The sequence below is a fragment of the Vigna umbellata genome, chromosome 4 (genome assembly GCF_029865625.1).
Source record: "Vigna umbellata cultivar VRB3 chromosome 4, Vumbellata_1.0, whole genome shotgun sequence".
NCBI classification, from domain to species: Eukaryota; Viridiplantae; Streptophyta; class Magnoliopsida; order Fabales; family Fabaceae; genus Vigna; species Vigna umbellata.
The window spans coordinates 61,753,717-61,774,379 of record NC_142168.1 but is presented as its reverse complement, the minus strand read 5'-3'; the positions used below and the strand labels follow the sequence as shown (position 1 = coordinate 61,774,379).

At 40.5% G+C, this 20,663-nt stretch overlaps 3 protein-coding genes across 3 annotated transcripts; 2 read left to right on the top strand and 1 right to left on the bottom strand.

Moving 5' to 3' along the window:
* Nucleotides 1–5,327: 5,327 nt before the first annotated feature.
* On the bottom strand, nucleotides 5,328–6,476 carry LOC148200812 (uncharacterized). Its single transcript, XM_088113054.1, has one exon. The coding sequence runs from the start codon at nucleotides 6,474–6,476 to the stop codon at nucleotides 5,328–5,330; it is 1,149 nt and encodes a 382-aa protein (XP_087969180.1).
* A 6,985-nt stretch (nucleotides 6,477–13,461) lies between these two features.
* LOC148200811 (uncharacterized) lies at nucleotides 13,462–17,303 on the top strand. Its single transcript, XM_088113053.1, has 7 exons — nucleotides 13,462–14,644; nucleotides 14,954–15,357; nucleotides 15,478–15,608; nucleotides 15,666–16,156; nucleotides 16,442–16,666; nucleotides 16,856–17,136; nucleotides 17,187–17,303. Exons 1-7 carry the CDS (start codon nucleotides 13,462–13,464, stop codon nucleotides 17,301–17,303), a joined length of 2,832 nt encoding a protein of 943 aa, XP_087969179.1.
* A 103-nt stretch (nucleotides 17,304–17,406) lies between these two features.
* Nucleotides 17,407–20,459, top strand: LOC148200810 (uncharacterized). Its single transcript, XM_088113052.1, has 2 exons — nucleotides 17,407–18,022; nucleotides 20,371–20,459. The coding sequence occupies exons 1-2, from the start codon at nucleotides 17,407–17,409 to the stop codon at nucleotides 20,457–20,459; spliced, it is 705 nt and encodes a 234-aa protein (XP_087969178.1).
* The last annotated feature ends 204 nt before the right edge of the window (nucleotides 20,460–20,663 follow it).

Genomic DNA, 20,663 nt, shown 5'->3' with positions numbered 1-20,663 from the left:
TTCGTCCTCTTACTTCAGTAAATTGAACGTTCGTTTTTTTAAGAAGAGTGGAATACTGAATGAAAATTATAACTATGAAAGGATGCGACGTTTGAATACTATATTAAATGGTTATATGTGGTTATATGATTATGGAATTTGAACGAGTGTTCCATGGAGGAACGTCTCAGATGTGTTAAATATTAAATTTGGTAAAGTATGAACATGGATAAGTTAAGCCTCGCGGTCCATCCTAATATTCCGTGATACTCATCTTCAAGTAGAAGGGGGTAGTCATGTGTGGGAATGGCAGGAGGTCCTTCGTTCATCGCTTAGTTATGGGCGAGGGATTAACCTCGAGTGGTAGCTGATTAGGTATATCCCGGCTAGTACACCACTCGGGTGCAAGGACGCTTGTAACTACATGGTTCATACAGTCCGGACGGTCTGTCATATATATATATACATATTTCTATGTTAAATTATATGTTAAGTTACTTGTTATATGTGTGAACTGAAGTGTTAACTGTATGTGTGTTGTATGAATTAAATGATATAAGCTTACCCTTGCATTTTCCATTGTGTTATCCCATGTCCTTGTACGTTCGTCTTGTCAAAATGCAATGATCATCCGTGTGGATGTGAGCAGATGGTGGTGCATCTCTTGAAGAAATACTGGAAGAAGAAAATTTGGAAGATGCAAATCTGGTTGAGGTGGAAGTCAAGGCCGAGCCTTAGAGCGCTCGTTAGATTTTTGATGTAAATGGTAGAATAGTTGTACGTACGGTTAAATGTTTTGTAAAACCGTTCGTCCTGTTTATCTCTGAATTCTATTTTGAACGTACATTCTTTTGTACTGATGTCGTTCGGCTTTTAAACGCTGAGTTTAATGCAAAGACTGTTTATGTTGCTGTTAATTGTAATTAATTCTGAATTATGGTAATTACTATATTTTGGGATGTTACAAGTTCAAAGTTAAAGAACTTCAGATGCGTCTCCAAACTAAGAAAAGGAGATGAAAGAAACAAAAAAATTTCAGCTTACAGTTTCATCCTTTGAACGCATAATGAAGTACACCAACTCATTTAGTCATGAGTAATGCATGATCATAAAAAAATAAATTTTTTGTATTTTTTTAAAAAAAATAAAAAAAAATGATGTCAAATAAATATAAAAATTTAGATGTGTTAAAAAATAATTATATATCTGGACGTTATAACCGAACACCTCACTAAAATCGTACAATGTCTGGACGAACGTTCAAAGATCAATCATCATCAAATACCGAACGTTCGCTACGAACGATCACTAACTGGGAATAAACATCAGCAAAACCGAACGTTATCTATCATTAATACCGAACGCTTACGATCGAAACCTGAAAATACTTGGTCAAGATCGAACGCCAGCTATTACTGATACACCCAGATTGAACGCTTATCGATCGAAACATCACAATACGCGATTTAGGTCGAACGCTAATGATTTCTTACTGATATCAAGACCGAACGCTCAAGATCCAAACTTAAGACTATCAAATCAAGACCGAACGCTCAACAATCAGAATTAAACCAAGACCGAACGCTCACAATCAGAATCCAACCAAGACCGAACGCTCACAATCAGAATCAAGCCAAGACCGAACGCTCACAATCAGAATCAAACAAAGCCCGAACGCTCACAATCAGAATTAAACCATAACTGAACCCTCAAGATACAAACCTAAGTATACCAACTTAAACGAACGACTGCAATCACCAATTTATCAAAACGAACGCTCAGGATCACTTCCTGAAACTAACACTTTACGATGAACGCTTAAAATCAGTATTACCACAAAACCGAACGCTTATAATTTCAAATACAGAAACCAGACCGAACGCTAAATATCACTTTCGGAGGATACCAATTGAAAGACGAACGCCTACGACCACTATTTCACAAAGACCGAAAGCTCAAGATTGAAGCCTATGAATTTAAGACCGAACGCATACAATTAGTAGTACACCGAGACCAAAACTCAAATTAACCACTATTAAATTGAACACCACTGGGACGAACATTTTGAGTATGGATCGAATACCTAGAGAACTATGTCGAATACCTAAGGTACTGAACGATCGTTTAGAATCCTGACCGAATGATCACCACTTAATCCAGTACCATATGAACACTTTAACCGAACAGTATTAAATCAAGCCTGTGCGAACGGTACTAAAGCCAATTGTAACCGAACGGTACTAAATATCAACCGAACGTAAAACTCACTATGAAGGATGAACCCGAACGCTCGTCGAACACAAGACCGAACGCTCCACAGATTTTGGCCGACTACTGTTTGGTAGAGCCATTTGGACGAACGTACGCTCCACAGATTTTGGCCGACTACTGTTTGGTAGAGCCATTTGGACGAACGTCCCATTTTGACCAAAATTGGACGTACGCGCGTTTCTGCAGAATTCTGCAGAATCGCACCAGAGTTTCCAGAAACGCAGAAACCCCATTTTTCATTCCCAAATTCCCAGATTTGCATCAAATATGTTAGAGTGGCAGCTTATCAGAGAAGAGAGGAAGATATTTTGGAAAAGCGGAACCGAGAGAGATAGGCAATGAAAACAGAGATGCAAAAGATTTAGAGAAAACGATTAATTTTCTAATTGAAGTCAGCAGTATATATATACAAAAAGTAAACTGTCTAATGACAGTTAAATCAGTTGTGTTCTAGATTTACATTCCTAACACTCCCTCTTAAATCTAAATCACTAAGAGACCTAATTCCAAGTGATCTTCTAAGCTTTTCAAATCTATTCTGTCGTAGGGCTTTCGTGAATATATCAGCTTCCTGTTCATCCGTGTTGCAGTAGATCAGTTCCAGTTTTCCTTCGCTGACCCGTTCTCTGAGATAGTGAAATTTTGTTTCGATGTGCTTGCTCCGTCCATGAGATATTGGGTTTTTGGCTAGATTAATAGCTGATTTGTTGTCTATCCTTTAGCATGTTGGTCCGTGATGCTTGATCTTTAGCTCTTGCAAAATGGCTTCTATCCAAGTGCATTGACAGGCAGTCTCTGCTGTTGAGATGTATTCGGCTTCACACGATGAGAGTGCCACGACTGTCTGCTTCTTAGAACACCATGAGATGGGGGCTCCCATAAGCTTGAACAAATACCCGTAAGTACTCTTCCTGTCTACAAGATCACCGCTCCAGTCCGCGTCACACCATGCCTCCAAGATGTTGGTAGTGCTATCAATTTTTCTGGAAAAGTAAATTCCCTAGTCTAAGGTACCTTTCAAGTATCGAAGGATGTGTTTTGCAGCTGTCATGTGCGATTGTCTGGGATCATGCATGTAACGGCTGATGAGACCCACACCAAAGCTTATGTCTGGCCTGCTGTTACAGATGTAGCGGAGTGTCCCGACTATCTGTCTGTATAGCGTTGCATCTACTTTGCTTTCATCCTGCTGCAGTGAGAGCTTCATGTTGGCAATAACTGGAACTGATGCGCTGTTGCAGTCTTTTAACTTGAACCTCTCCAAGAGTTTCGAGAATATATTTCTTTTGATTCATATGTACTCCCTCTTTGGTTTGTATAAACTCCAATCCAAGGAAGTATCCCAAGAAGCCAAGGTCTGTCATCTCCAGATCATTCTTCATCATAACTTTGAATTTTTCAATCTCTTGCACTGAGCTTCCAGTGACCAGTAGGTCGTCCACGTACAGACATATGAGCAAGGTACCTAGCTGATCACAGAACTTGACATATATTCCATATTCAACAATACATCTTTGAAATCCATACCTGGTGAGCAACGAGTCAATATGCTTGTTCCATGCTCGTGGTGCCTGACGAAGACCGTAGAGAGCTTTGTTAAGTTTATAAACCTTCAGTTCATTGTCCTTCTTGATGAAACCAGGCGGTTGACATACGTAGACTTCTTCTTCGAGAGTCCCATTAAGAAATGCTGATTTGACATCCATCTGGCTGATACTCCAATTATTTGAATTGGCAATAGCTACCACGATCCTCACCGTTTCCAATCTTGCAACAGGGGCGTACACATCAGTGAAATCGATCCCAGGTTGTTGCAGAAATCCTTTAGCAACTAGTCTAGCTTTTAACTTTGCCACACTCCCATCGGGTTTGTACTTAGTTTTGAATATCCACTTCACCTCTACGGCTTTCTTGTAGGCAGGTAAGTCCATCAACGTCCATGTTTTATTCTTCTCGATAGCTGAAATCTCCTCAATCATAGCATCCTTCCAATTATCATCTTTGATAGCTTTCTCCCATGCTATGGTTTCAGTACCTGCAAGTAAAGCATAATGCAATATATCACCTGTGTCTGTAATGTCACTGTCTCGGAATAGCTCGTGATCTGCCAGTCTTGTCGATGGGAAACGCGTTCTTTTTGACCGCCTATTATTTACATCCTCTGTATTAACTGTCGGAGTGTCTTGATCATAGTTTCTCTCCTTAAACAACGTAGTAATCACAGTACTAGGTGAATTGTCTGGGGTAGTCTCACATGTGTTCCACTTGAACACATTAGATTCATCAACAATCACGTCCCTACTTATCACAATTTTTGATTTCACTGGATCATAGAGTCTATATGCTCTAGTTGGATGATAACCAACAAAAACGAAAGTTTCGCTTCTATCGTCCAATTTCTTTCTCAATTCACTTGGGACATGCTTATAACAGACTGATCCAAAAATCTTCAGGTGTCGCACGTCAGGTTTGTTTCCAGACCACGCTTCTTCCGGTGTGCTAGTTGGCAAAGCTTTGGTTGGGCTCCTATTCAGTAGGTATGCTGCAGTTGAAACTGCTTCTCCCCACAGATGATGCGGAAGACCCCTTCCTTTGATCATACATCTGACCATATCAAGAAGCATGCGATTCCTCCTCTCAGCCAATCCATTATGTTGAGGAGTGTAGGGGGCTATGACTTCGTGTATAATCCCTTTTTCAGTGCAGAATTTCGACATTTCTCCTGAGTTGAATTCACCTCCTCCATCAGTGCGGAGAATTTTGATCTGCTTGCCCGATTGCCTCTCGGCCATGGAGCAAAAATTAACAAAGTGTAAGTTTCACCTTTTCCTTTTAACAGATAAACCCAAATTTTTCTAGAAAGCTCATCCACAAAAAGTAGGAAGTATCTGTTACCTCCCAGAGACGACACGTCGAATGGTCCACATACATCAGCATGCACCACTTCTAGCAGCTGTCTTGCTCTCTTGTAGGCACGTTTCTTGAATACTGATCTTGTTTGCTTTCCTATGGTGCAACTTTCACAAACTTTCTTAGGTGCCTCAATCGTACAGATTCCACTCACAAGCTTCTTTTCTTTAGCTTCTAAAGTTTAGATGCCCGTAACGATAATGCCACAGCCAATTTCCTTCAACACTTGTTGCTTTCATGCATTGTATCTCCGCTGTATTCAGATCTACACGAAATGTGCGATTGCTGGCAATAGGAGCTTTGAGTATCATTCGTTGCTTTTCGTCGAACACTTTGATGTGCCCTTGTTCCATTTTCATGGTGTATCCTTTCTCGTGTAACTGACCAAGACTCAGGAGGTTGCTTCTCATGGTGGGTACGTAAAGAACATTATGCATGTATACTGGCCTTCCATCTTTGCGCGCAATCAATACCTTTCCCGTGCCTTCAGCTCTTATGGTACTATTATCAGCGAACCGTATTATGCTTTTAACACTAGTATCAAGATCGATCAGCCAATTTCGATTTCCTGTCATGTGGTTGGAACACCCTGTATCCAAATACCACGATGATCCCTCATTTGCATGGCTCGTCTTCCCAGCAAGAGACACGTATTCTCTTTCTGCAGCATTCTTTGTGCAATTGTCTTCAACTTCGCTTGTCTCAAGTACTTGTTTTCTTTGATTAATCAGATTCTCATCAGTATTTCTTCCTTGCGTTGTAACAGTCATTAGCACTACGTGATCAGAATCTGATTCTTGTTCGTCTTTCACTAGATTAGCTTCGTCATTCTTCTCTTTCTTGGTGTTTTCATTATGCCAGCATTCAGACGAATAATGGCCAAATTTACTACATGTGAAACATTGCACGTTTCTTCTGTCGACATTTCTTCTGCCACCTCTTCCTCTGAAGTTTCCTTCCTTTTGATCATAGTTAACGTCATCTTTGTTCTGATCTTGGTTATTAGCGGACCTTCCTCCGTTTCGGCCTCCACGACCACCTCGCATTCTGCCTCTTCCTCTACCAAATCCACGACCCTTTTGTATTTTGGCTTGTAATGCTTGGCTGATCTGTGTTGCATCTTGTTCTGCGGCTTTCCTTTCTAGCAGTCTCTCTTCGTGAGCTTCAAGTGAGTTTTGCAACTCCTCGACTTTCATTTTCTCCAAATCTCTACTTTCTACAATCGCCACAACAATGTGGTCATACTGGGGCGTTAACGTACGCAAGATCTTATGAACTATCTTCTTGTCCTTGACAACTTTGTCGCATGCACGCATTGCGTTGACAATTACTTGGATCCTGCCGATGTACCCTTGAATGGTTTCTTGTTCCCCATGTTCAGGAGCTCATACTGCCGTCGTAATGACTGTAGCTTAATCTCCTTTATATTTCCAGCAGTTCCGTACCCATCTTGTAAGATCTCCCATGTTTCTTTGGCCGTTGTCGCCTTTGACACCTTTTGGAATATCGCCGTCGAGATGCATTGATGCAAGATCATGCGTGTTTTGCAGTCTAATTTTCTGTTCTCTTTATACGCTTTCTTTTCTTCATCTGTAGCATTCTTTGCAGGATCTTTAAACCCATCTTTGACAATTTCATCGATCTCATGGAAGCCCAATATAGCATCCATCTTTACGCACCAATCTTCGAAATTCTTTCCGTCGAATACCGGTAGGTTACTTTGGATCATCCCTGCCATACTTCAGCGTAAAATCTATTTTGCTGCAGAGTTTCTTTACTTGACTACTCCTCCCAGATTCGAAACCTGTAAGCTCTGATACCACTGTTAGAGTGGCAGCTTATCAGAGAAGAAAGGAAGATATTTTGGAAAAGCGGAACCGAGAGAGATAGGCAATGAAAACAGAGATGCAAAAGATTTAGAGAAAACGATTAATTTTCTTATTGAAGTCAGCAGTATATATGTACAAAAAGTAAACTGTCTAATGACAGTTAAATCAGTTGTGATTCTAGATTTACATTCCTAACAAAATACAGTATATTTCAATCAATCAAACAAAATACAGTATGTAATCCTGTTTCACTCAATCATGTCATGCCAACTACCATTCACAACTTTGAAAAGACTCTAAATGACAGTGCTTGACTCAAGGCTTCTCTAAATCAATAGGTCTTTAATTGGCTTGTAATGTTCATGGAATGAAATGGAAAAACAGAAAAGAATGGGAACTGAAATGAGTAGAGAAATGTGAAGAAAAAGGGATAAAACTAGAACTCAGAACATACTATTTTTCTCAGACTTTGGCCAGATGATTTTTTCTTTCTTTTTCTCTGGTTCTCTTTCTATTTCATTCATTTCAGGTCTCTTTTTCAATTTCTTTTTCTGATTTTTCTCATTTCCAAACCTGTTTCTTTCTTTTTCAACACATTTTTTTTTCTTTTTCACTTCTGGCCTCACTCTTTTTCATGCACTCACCAAGTTCTAGACTTCTCCCTACATCTCACAAGTCTCTAAGGAATGATTGGTTGGGGGAAATGGCTTGAAATGGATGAAAAGCAAAGAAAAAAAAAACTAAAGCTCAATATAAGGTGCAATGGTAAGGAATGAAATGGATAAGCTAAACTGGAAAAATGAAGGATGCCTAGATCATATTTAAAGTTACCAAGAGCGAGCACATCACAAATAATCAATGCAAAATCAGAATGACAATTAAACATGCATGTTATCACACAAGAAAGACAAAAACTGGCCCAAAATCTCTCAAGGGTTTAAAATTTGTTAAAACTGACTTGCTACTCATCCTATGTAAAAATTACTGAATTGAAATGAACTAAAGACTGTAAAAATTAATGCTAGAACTACTTCTGCCCAAATCCAAAGCTAAGTCTACTCTTGACAATTCTAATCTAAGGAAATAAAGCTAAAATTTGAATGACATCACCAAAGAATGAAGATAAGCATAAAACAGAATCTAAAAGAATAGAAACAAAGGTTAGAGAAATAAAAGGAACCTGGAATCAGTCCTAAACTACCTAATATATTGACAGAAGATAAACCTAAACTATTCCTATAAGCTACCTGACATATGCAATATAACCAGAATAGAGAATTGAGAAAAAGAAAGCTAAACAGATTCAGAAAAATTTTAAAAACAGTAGCAGAAAGAAAATAGAACCAAATTATGAAAAGAATCCTAATTAAAACTTGAAGCAAAGCATGAAAATAAAATGAAGAATAGAAACAAATGAAGAACTAAAACAGAGCAAGAAACTAGCATAAGGAAAACAAAATAATAGAAATAAGCCAAGAAAAGGGACCTAAAATAAGTTCTAAAACAGATTAAAAAACAGCAAAAGAACCTAAGCTAAAACAACATAAACCAGAAAATGAATGAACTTTAAAAGACCTAAGAACTATTATCAACAAAACTAACAACTAAACTAAAACAGATCAGTAACAAGAGTAAGTATTTACAGACTAAAGAAAGAATAGTAAACTACTCTAGGGATTTATAAACCAAACCAGACCTAAACTAAGAGAAAAACAGTTCAGAAAAAAATACCCCTATTTTATTGCTAAAACAGATACTAAACACATCTATCAAAGTAAAAGCAAAAATTTTAACTACAACCCCTCACCCCCACACTTAAGAGGCACATTGCCCTCAATGTGTGAGTGAGTAAGGTTTTCTAATCAACAAAAACATACTCAGATCAAACAGCAACAGATATGTACAAGAATAGAAACTGAAAAACACAAAAAAAAACAGCAATTGAACAAGAACAGAAACAAGACTTAAAAGTAAAACTACAAAACTAAAGAGGCAAAGAACTTATTCAGATTGGCCACAAATCAAAGTTAATTCTTTTTATTTTTATGAAAAACAACATATTATCTACTCTACTATTTATTATGCTACTTAAAGCTATGTAAACTACTATAAAAGACCTATAACTACTATTTAAAGGAAGGGACAAGAAAGAGCTTATTGGATTTTCTCCATTGTCAGCCAAGATGTACATTAGCTCCTTCCCAGCTCTCTGCTTTAGCATCATCAGTTCTCCATTCAATGCTTTCAGCTGCAGCAACCAGATCTCCTCATGCCTTTGCTGTTGATTTTGCAAATTCCAGGCTCTTTGAGCATCATTTATACCTTCTCTTGCATTCATGACCACTTCCTTTGTGTCTGCAGCTTCCTTTGGATGAGTGGCAATATTAGTAATGTCAGCTGCAACAGCAAAATCAAAGTCAATGTTCATCAGTGAATCATCAAACATTTCAGCTTTGTTAAAACTGAAATCAAGATCATTCTCATGAAGAACCAATGCATCAAAGGTGGGAAAAATATTATCAGTGCAAACAGTAGGGGTATGGATACATTCAATCTCAAATGGTGCTCTAAGAACCTTAGAATCAATAACTACTGCAGTGTTAACAACAGGCTCTAAAGGATCTATGCATAGGCAATCAAATGAGCTAAACTGCAAAGGAAACTCAGATAAGACAACTAGAATTTCAAGGTTAAACAACACCTGTGTTGGCTCTTCCTTAGTAATAACAACAAAATCCATAGTGAACTCAACACAGTCCATAAAGTTATCCTCAAAATTGTTGTCCAGACCAATGCACACATCATAAAAATTGTTAGTCCTTGAAGTTCATACGCTGGAATCCCCTGTTGCCACTGATCACAGAATTGTGGCTGCCATGGCTGTTCTGAATGAATTTCCTCTTGCTCTGGTGCATCATAATGGAAAAAAGATGGCTGCCATGGCTGTTCCGACAGGAAATTCTCCTGCTCTGGTTCAGCATATTGGTCCCAGTATACGTGTGGCAGCTGCTGCTGCACTTGCAAGGGTGGTTGCTCATGATATGGTTGAAAACAATGTGGTGGTTGCTGCTGGAAAGCTTGATTGGCTGGCTGCATAAAAACCTCAGGAATAGGCTCATAAAACATGTCAAATCTTGGTGGTTGAGCATTATAAGGAAATGAGAAATTACCATATGCAGAGGAGTGATCCATGCTTAACAATTGCTCACAAGATAAAAACCAATCAGACCAATAAAGCCTCTATCACAGAATTCAACAAAAGAATTGAAAGAAAAGAAAATCTATACAAGCTATATTCACAATTTCTACTCTGCAGAACAGATCCTAATATACAAAAATGAAAACAAAACAAACAGATCCTAAACTAAAAAGGAACATATATGAAAACAAAACAGAAATAAAATCAAGAAAACAAGCCTAAACAAGACTAACCTAACACTCTAAGACTTAACTCGCCGAGTCCCCAGCAACGGCGCCATTTGTTAAACTGATTTTTGTCGCCTAAAATCAGAACAAAATCTGGTCCCCACTAATGTAGCATAGGGCAACCAGAATATCAATCCTAGGACTCAACAAAATTAAGTTTTAAAATGTAGAGTTAAGTCTTGTATTTATTTACTAATTATTTACTTACTAACTACTACTAAACAGGTGGTGTCACGCCCCATTAATTATTCTGCTTAGTCACCTCTCTGCTTCCATTAATGCACCGTGACATGCACACCCCTTCATTAAAACGCACTTACTCACACTGCATGCAGACTGCCAAGTGTCACTTTGGAACATTCTAAAACGGTAGTGGAATCCAAGTGACAGCAGACGAATGGACGTTTGTCCTACGTGGGAAGAGAAATTATTTTCTCTGGGAAACTCTTCCCATTCTTCTGCACACTTCATCTTCTTCCCCAAACTCTTGCTTTCCAAATTCTCTACCTTCTCTCTAGAGACCTTTCTGCTTCTCTCTTCTGTAACTCACCATTCTGCACTCCGATCACGTTTCAGAGCCGTGAGGACGATCACTGCACCAAGAGCTCCAGATTGAACCGAACAACTAACAGTTCTGGTAAGTTTTATTTGGACGCTCATTTCTGGAAGTTCCTGCAAACCATATTTCGTTGCATGAAATGGTGTGGACTAAGTCCTTTCATTTTCTTTGGTTAGTTTAGTTGGAAAGCTTAAGTGAAACGTTGAGAGAGTCTCGGTTAGACGAATCAAGATCCACTCATTTTAGGACGTTCACTACAATCCGGGTAAGGGAAGCTTATTAGATTTAATTCATGTGATGTTTGTACTGCATGCGCGTTATGTGATGCTTGAAAATATGATTTCTGATATTTGACTTTTGAGTATATGAATATGATTCTGAGATGATATATGAAAGTGTGGCATGTATGTACTGGGAATTATATGCTTGTGTGTATGAATGTTCTGTAAATTTGTATGCAGTATGATTTTGATATTTGATATAGGTATATGATTTTGATTCAAAGCTTGAGAAGTATAGAATATATTGTGATATGATTAATTGAATGAATGTAAGTTATACTGGAAAATGAGTTACTGGAAGAGAAAATTTTAATATGAGAAGTATATGAAAATGAACGTTCGTTATCGATACGGTCATTGACCGTACGGTATTCATAGTAAAATTCTTTGAAGTAGTCGTACCCTTTCATTTGGAAAGGATTCCCTTTTTGAGGACGAACGCCCTCTTATATATAGCTTTACATTTGAGCGTTCGGCCAAACGTAGACTTCAGGAGTGTTGTGTGAGAATTTGAGAAGCCTGAAAGTATATCTTTGAACTCTTAGTCAAATTATTAAGACATAAACTTTAAGTATTTGATCTATATTAAATTCCAAACTTCTATGATTTTGAACCAGTGAATAGTCTCAACCCAAAACGTACGTCCTAAGTGGCGCTCGGTCTTATACCGAACGCTCGTCTCAATGCGTTCGTTATAAGTAACGCTCGGTTCTATGCCGAACGTTCGTTCTTTCCGTAATCGCCAACGAACCGAAATAGCGTTCGTTCTAAATTCTCTTAGCGTTCGTCTTAAAACTTAAATAGCGTTCGTCCTAACTTTCAGTAAATTTGTGTACCGCGTTCGGTCATTTACTGGTAGACGGTTATTCCAATTAAATTGTTCTTGGTACATTTAGTACTCGTATTTTATCCTCATTCAGTTGAATTGAATCTGAAATCTTGTCAAGTGAATTATTCTAAGTTTAATTGTTCTAGAATCAGTTCATTTAACTGATTCAAATTTTAATAACGTTCGTCGTGAAAGATGAGTCAGCTTGATTCCTTTGTAAATGAACTCCCTTTGGTCTCGCTCTTGACGTTCGTCCTCGTTATGAAGGGGAGTGAACGTTCGTCTTTTTATGCAAGAGAAACAACTAATGAAAATATATTTAAGAGGATGAATTAAGATGTGCGAACAATATGAGAAATGAAATTGTGATTGTGGAATTTGAACGAGCGTTCCAGGGAGGAACGACTCTTGAATGGAAATTGAGATTTGTAAGTATGAACGCGGTAAGCTTAGATGGTGGTTCATCCTGATATTCCGTGAGTGCTCGTTCTCAAGTAGAGAGGAGTATGTCATGCGTGGGAATGGCAGGAGGTCTAGTCCATAACTGTAACTTGGACAGAACAGACTAACCTCAGGTGGCTACTGATGAGCATTCCAGTTACCCCACCTGAGTGCACGGACACCTTAGCTACACAGGATTCATACAGTCCGGACGGTCGGTCTAGTATCAGGATTTTTGGATGAAATTTATGTATGAATTGAATGTATATGTTGTGAATGTACTTTCTGAATTTGATAAGTATGAAATATCTGTTTGACTTGAATTAAATTCAATAAGCTTACCCTTGCATTTTCCATTGTGTTGTCTGTATATGTATATCCGTCTTGTCCTTGCAATGATCATCCGTGTGGATGTGAGCAGAAGGTGATACTTCCCTGGAGCAAACACTTGAAGAAGAAATCCTAGCAGAGGAGAATCTAGTAGACGTGGAAGTGAAGGTCGAGCAGTAAAGGCGTTCGGTTATTTCAGTTAGTGTAGTTAGGATAGCGTGCGGCTGTGAGCGAGCGCTCTTCTTCTGATTGTAAATATTAGGACGTTCGGTCATTGTTTTGTAAACCGTTTGTCCTTATGCTTTTGTGAACGTTCGTTATTGTGTGTGTATATGTAAGGCCGTTCGGCCATTTTTGCACACTGCTCTATTTTAATTGTAAAACTATTTTATCATATTAATACATGTTAATATTCTATTAAATAGTTGCTGACTGTATAATTTTGGGATGTTACATTATTGGTATCAGAGCAGTTTTGTTCTCTTAAGGACGCTGTAGGTTATGAGTGCATTGCGTTTGTGCTGTGTGCTTATTGTATGTTTAATGAGTTATTGTTTTAACTCTTAGACATGACTAACGTTCGTTTTTCTCTGATCCAGAGAACTAATGGCGCCTAGACTCCCTCCTCCTCCGCAGCCGAACGAGTCTGACACGTCCAGCAACACTAGATTGTTGGAAACTGTGGTTGAAAGATTGCATCAACAAAACACAACGTTACTGGAGCAGAACGCCACACTGATGCAGCAAAATCATGCCGCTATGCAGAGTATGGAGGCCGCTCGCGCTAACACTGAAGCAACTCAGAGGCAGCTGATGGATATTCTTGCTGCTACCAGAGGCACGCCAGGAGCGTCCTCTTCTAACGCTGCCCAGCCTGCTACAGAATGGAGCTTGGAGAGTTTTCTCCAACATCATCCGGCGAAGTTCAATGGAAAGGGTCTTCCTGACGAGGCAGATCAATGGTTGCGGGATATGGAGAGAATATTCGATGCCAAAAGATGCCCGAACGAAAACAGGTTGGCGTACACTGAGTATTTACTGATTGGAGAAGCGAGTCATTGGTGGGCGAGCGTAAAGGCTTTACTGACGGACGCTCACAGTCCTATCAATTGGGCGGTTTTCAGAGCTAAGTTCTACGAAGAATATTTCCCTGATAGTGTACGGTTTGCTAAGGAGGTGGAGTTTCTTCAGTTGATGCAGGGAGGAATGTCAGTTTCGGAGTATACAAATAAGTTCAAGCACTTGGTGAGGTTCAACACTATGGCGACCAGTGAAGAATGGCAATGTAGAAAATTTGAGAATGGGTTGAGGAGCGATCTAAAGGTATTGATCTCCAGTCTTTGCATTCGGTCTTTCCCTGCAATGGTCGAGAGGGCTAAAGTGTTAGAGAAAAATATGGCTGAGGCGGAACAACAGAAGAAACAACAGACGTCAAGAGGACCAATTCTGTCGAGGCCTAATGTGAATCGGAACAGGACCCCATACGCTCGTCCAGCTCAGTCAAGTGGGTCTCAAGCTATGGTGGTTGCTGGACAAGCAAGCCATCAGGGGTCGGTCAGATGTTTCCAGTGTGGAGGACCTCATTTTAGATCATCATGCCCTCAGCTGGTTGGAGTAAAATATTGCACTCGATGTAGGAGAAATGGACATCTGGAGAACGAGTGTAACTTGGGCGGACGCGCAGTGATGAGACCGCCGAACGTTGGAAGGAATCAGCAAGGGAGGGGTGGACGAGCCCAAGCTACTGGGCGTGTATATGCAATCACGGGTGCAGAAGCAGCGAGTTCAGGTACACTTGTCACCAGCACGTGCTTGTTATATGGAATGCAGTGTTGTGTATTGTTTGATTCGGGGGCGACACACTCCTTCATCTCGAAGGCGTGCGTTGATAAGTTGGGGATAGTGGAGAGAGAGATGCAGTTTGATTTGGTGGTGTCAACACCAGCAGCTGGTGAGGTTAGGACGTCTACCATGTGCGTTAGATGTCCTATTGAGGTAGAAGGGCGTAGATACAAGGTGAATCTCATCTGTTTGCCCCTCAAGGACTTAGAAATAATTTTGGGAATGGATTGGTTGAATACCAATCGCATTCTCATAGATTGTGGGGCCAAGGAATTGATTTTCCCTGAAGATTGGGATGAAGACTTGAGTATGACACTCGGCCAGTTGAAAGAAGATATTATGGAGGGCGCGAGTTGCTTTTTGATCATGACGCATGAAGACGGGGAGGATGGAACTAAGAGTTTTGAACGTTCGTCCAATAAGTACATTGAAGGACGAACGGTCGTGGACGAATTCCCGGACGTCTTCCCAGATGAAGTGCCAGGACTGCCTCCCGTTCGTGAAGTGGAGTTCACAATTGATTTGGTGACTACAGCCGCACCAATCTCAGTTCAACCATATAGAATGGCACCCGCTGAATTGGTTGAACTCAAGAAGCAAATTGAAGAATTAATGGACAAGAAGTTCATCCGTCCAAGCGTGTCACCTTGGGGAGCGCCTGTGCTGTTGGTAAAGAAAAAGGATGGCAGCTCTCGACTTTGCATTGACTATCGTCAATTAAATAAGCTGACCATCAAGAATAAAAACCCTCTGCCTCGGATTGACGACTTGTTGGACCAGTTGCATGGAGCGAGCGTTTTCTCTAAGATAGACTTGAGGTCAGGCTATCACCAGATTCGGGTTAAGGAAGGAGACATCCAGAAGACGGTCTTCCGTTCACGCTACGAACATTATGAGTACGTGGTCATGCCGTTTGGTGTGACGAACGCTCCAGCAGTCTTCATGGACTATATGAACCGGATCTTCAGGCCGTACTTGGACAAGTTTGTGGTGGTGTTCATTGACGATATTCTCATCTACTCCAAGAGCTGTGAAGAGCATGAAGAACACTTAAGGTTGGTACTTGGAGTGTTGAGAGAAAGAGAGCTGTACGCTAAGTTATCTAAGTGTGAATTCTGGATGAAGGAAGTACAGTTCTTGGGTCATGTTGTGTCCGCTGGTGGGATTTCAGTTGACCCAGCTAAAGTACGAGCGGTCTTGGAATGGGAGAGTCCGCGCTCGGTCACGGAAGTAAGAAGTTTTGTGGGGCTTGCGGGCTACTACAGGCGTTTCATAGAGGGGTTTTCTAAGATAGTAGCCCCATTGACCCAGCTGACCAGGAAGGATCACCCGTTCGCTTGGACCGACCGGTGTGAATCCAGCTTCCAAGAGTTGAAGCAGAAGTTGACGAGCGCTCCAGTTTTGGTGATTCCGGACACGGCCAAACCTTTCGAAGTCTACTGTGATGCATCTCACCAAGGTTTAGGCTGCGTATTGATGCAAGAAAGACGAGCAGTGGCATACGCCTCTCGGCAATTGAAGATACATGAGAGGAATTATCCAACGCACGACCTTGAGCTGGCAGCGGTCGTCTTTGCCTTGAAGATTTGGAGACATTACTTGTATGGATCCGTTTTCCAAGTCTTCAGTGATCATAAGAGTCTCAAGTACCTCTTTGATCAAAAGGAGTTGAATATGAGGCAGCGGAGGTGGCTGGAATTCCTAAAGGATTATGACTTTGAGTTGCTTTATCATCCTGGTAAAGCGAACGTTGTGGCGGACGCATTGAGCAGGAAGGTGGTGCATGTCTCGTCCATGATGGTGCGTGAGATAAGCTTAGTGGAAAGCTTTAGGGACTTAAGGTTGCAGTTCAAATTAGAACCGAACAGCATCAAATGCTGCAACCTTAGGATATCCAGTGACGTGTTTGAACGGATCAGAATGAAGCAACTTGAAGATGAAGAATTGATGAAGATAAGAGGCGCGCTCGGTACAGATCAAGCAAAACATTTCAACACTGGAACGGACGACCTATTACGTTATATGGGTAGGACGTGCGTTCCAAATGATGGAGAGCTGAAGCGAATCATATTGGAAGAAGGACATCACAGTCGTCTTAGCATGCATCCCGGCATGACTAAGATGTATCATGATCTAAAGCAATCATTCTGGTGGCCAGGAATGAAGAGTGATGTCGCACGTTTTGTGGCTTCATGTCTAACTTGTCAACGTGCCAAAGCTGAATATCAAAGACCGGGCGGCCTACTGCAACCTTTGGAGATTCCAGAATGGAAGTGGGACAGCATCTCAATGGACTTCGTGACACACTTGCCTCGCACATTCAAGAATCACGATTCCATTTGGGTGACAGTGGATCGTTTAACAAAGAGTGCTCACTTCCTACCCATCAACCTGAAGATGTCATTGACTAACTTGGCCAAGCTCTACATCAAAGAAATCGTTCGTCTGCATGGAGTGCCGTCCAGCATCATCTCTGACCGAGACACCAGGTTCACCTCTCGGTTCTGGCAGTCGTTGCAAAGCGAACTGGGCAGCAGACTCCAAATGAGTTCAGCGTACCATCCTCAGACGGACGGTCAATCCGAGAGAACGATCCAGACGCTTGAAGATTTACTACGAACGTGCGTACTCGACCACATGGGCGTTTGGGATGAAGTCCTGCCGTTAGTGGAATTCACCTACAACAACAGCTTCCAGTCAAGCATTGGAATGGCTCCTTTTGAAGCTCTTTACGGACGTAAATGCCGCACACCACTTTGCTGGTTTCAAGAAGGAGAAAACATATTGACTGGACCAGAGCTCGTTCAACAAACGACTGAAAAGGTGAAATTAATTCAAGAAAGGTTGAAGACATCCAGAAGCAGGCAGAAGTCATACGCAGATAAGAGGAGACGGCCCTTAGAGTTCAGAGCTGGCGATCATGTATTTCTCATATTAAATCCAACTACTGGAGCAGGAAGAGCATTGCGTTCAAAGAAATTATCTCCTAAGTTCGTGGGGCCGTACCAGATCACAAGAAAGATTGGACCTGTTGCATACGAGCTAGCCCTACCTCCACAATTGTCCAACCTTCATCCAGTATTTCATGTCTCGCAACTCCGAAAATATGTAGCTGATCCCTCGCACATATTGGAGCTTGAGGACGTTCGTCTTCGCCAAGACCAAACGCTGGAGATGAAGCCAGTTCGTGTGGAAGACGTTCGTACTAAATTACATAAAAGGAAGGACGTTCGTTTGGTGAAAGTGGTGTGGGATGAAAAGACAGGCGACTCTACATGGGAAGATGAAGATGCCATGAAGGACTTATACCCTCATCTATTCCCTGGTAAGTCTTCAATTTTCGAGGACGAAAATTTTTGTAGTTAGGGGGATTGTCACGCCCCATTAATTATTCTGCTTAGTCACCTCTCTGCTTCCATTAATGCACCGTGACACGCACACCCCTTCATTAAAACGCACTTACTCACACTGCATGCAGACTGCCAAGTGTCACTTTGGAACATTCTAAAACGGTAGTGGAATCCAAGTGACAGCAGACGAATGGACGTTTGTCCTACGTGGGAAGAGAAATTATTTTCTCTGGGAAACTCTTCCCATTCTTCTGCACACTTCATCTTCTTCCCCAAACTCTTGCTTTCCAAATTCTCTACCTTCTCTCTAGAGACCTTTCTGCTTCTCTCTTCTGTAACTCACCATTCTGCACTCCGATCGCGTTTCAGAGCCGTGAGGACGATCACTGCACCAAGAGCTCCAGATTGAACCGAACAACTTACAGTTCTGGTAAGTTTTATTTGGACGCTCATTTCTGGAAGTTCCTGCAAACCATATTCCGTTGCATGAAATGGTGTGGACTAAGTCCTTTCATTTTCTTTGGTTAGTTTAGTTGGAAAGCTTAAGTGAAACGTTGAGAGAGTCTCGGTTAGACGAATCAAGATCCACTCATTTTAGGACGTTCACTACAATCCGGGTAAGGGAAGCTTATTAGATTTAATTCATGTGATGTTTGTACTGCATGCGCGTTATGTGATGCTTGAAAATATGATTTCTGATATTTGACTTTTGAGTATATGAATATGATTCTGAGATGATATATGAAAGTGTGGCATGTATGTACTGGGAATTATATGCTTGTGTGTATGAATGTTCTGTAAATTTGTATGCAGTATGATTTTGATATTTGATGTAGGTATATGATTTTGATTCAAAGCTTGAGAAGTATAGAATATATTGTGATATGATTAATTGAATGAATGTAAGTTATACTGGAAAATGAGTTACTGGAAGAGAAAATTTTAATATGAGAAGTATATGAAAATGAACGTTCGTTATCGATACGGTCATTGACCGTACGGTATTCATATAAAATTCTTTGAAGTAGTCGTACCCTTTCATTTGGAAAGGATTCCCTTTTTGAGGACGAACGCCCTCTTATATATAGCTTTACGTTTGAGCGTTCGGCCAAACGTAGACTTCAGGAGTGTTGTGTGAGAATTTGAGAAGCCTGAAAGTATATCTTTGAACTCTTAGTCAAATTATTAAGACATAAACTTTAAGTATTTGATCTATATTAAATTCCAAACTTCTATGATTTTGAACCAGTGAATAGTCTCAACCCAAAACGTACGTCCTAAGTGGCGCTCGGTCTTATACCGAACGCTCGTCTCAATGCGTTCGTTATAAGTAACGCTCGGTTCTATGTCGAACGTTCGTTCTTTCCGTAATCGCCAACGAACCGAAATAGCGTTCGTTCTAAATTCTCTTAGCGTTCGTCTTAAAACTTAAATAGCGTTCGTCCTAACTTTCAGTAAATTTGTGTACCGCGTTCGGTCATTTACTGGTAGACGGTTATTCCAATTAAATTGTTCTTGGTACATTTAGTACTCGTATTTTATCCTCATTCAGTTGAATTGAATCTGAAATCTTGTCAAGTGAATTATTCTAAGTTTAATTGTTCTAGAATCAGTTCATTTAACTGATTCAAATTTTAATAACGTTCGTCGTGAAAGATGAGTCAGCTTGATTCCTTTGTAAATGAACTCCCTTTGGTCTCGCTCTTGACGTTCGTCCTCGTTATGAAGGGGAGTGAACGTTCGTCTTTTTATGCAAGAGAAACAACTAATGAAAATATATTTAAGAGGATGAATTAAGATGTGCGAACAATATGAGAAATGAAATTGTGATTGTGGAATTTGAACGAGCGTTCCAGGGAGGAACGACTCTTGAATGGAAATTGAGATTTGTAAGTATGAACGCGGTAAGCTTAGATGGTGGTTCATCCTGATATTCCGTGAGTGCTCGTTCTCAAGTAGAGAGGAGTATGTCATGCGTGGGAATGGCAGGACGTCTAGTCCATAACTGTAACTTGGACAGAACAGACTAACCTCAGGTGGCTACTGATGAGCATTCCAGTTACCCCACCTGAGTGCACGGACGCCTTAGCTACACAGGATTCATACAGTCCGGACGGTCGGTCTAGTATCAGGATTTTTGGATGAAATTTATGTATGAATTGAATGTATATGTTGTGAATGTACTTTCTGAATTTGATAAGTATGAAATATCTGTTTGACTTGAATTAAATTCAATAAGCTTACCCTTGCATTTTCCATTGTGTTGTCTGTATATGTATATCCGTCTTGTCCTTGCAATGATCATCCGTGTGGATGTGAGCAGAAGGTGATACTTCCCTGGAGCAAACACTTGAAGAAGAAATCCTAGCAGAGGAGAATCTAGTAGACGTGGAAGTGAAGGTCGAGCAGTAAAGGCGTTCGGTTATTTCAGTTAGTGTAGTTAGGATAGCGTGCGGCTGTGAGCGAGCGCTCTTCTTCTGATTGTAAATATTAGGACGTTCGGTCATTGTTTTGTAAACCGTTTGTCCTTATGCTTTTGTGAACGTTCGTTATTGTGTGTGTATATGTAAGGTCGTTCGGCCATTTTTGCACACTGCTCTATTTTAATTGTAAAAC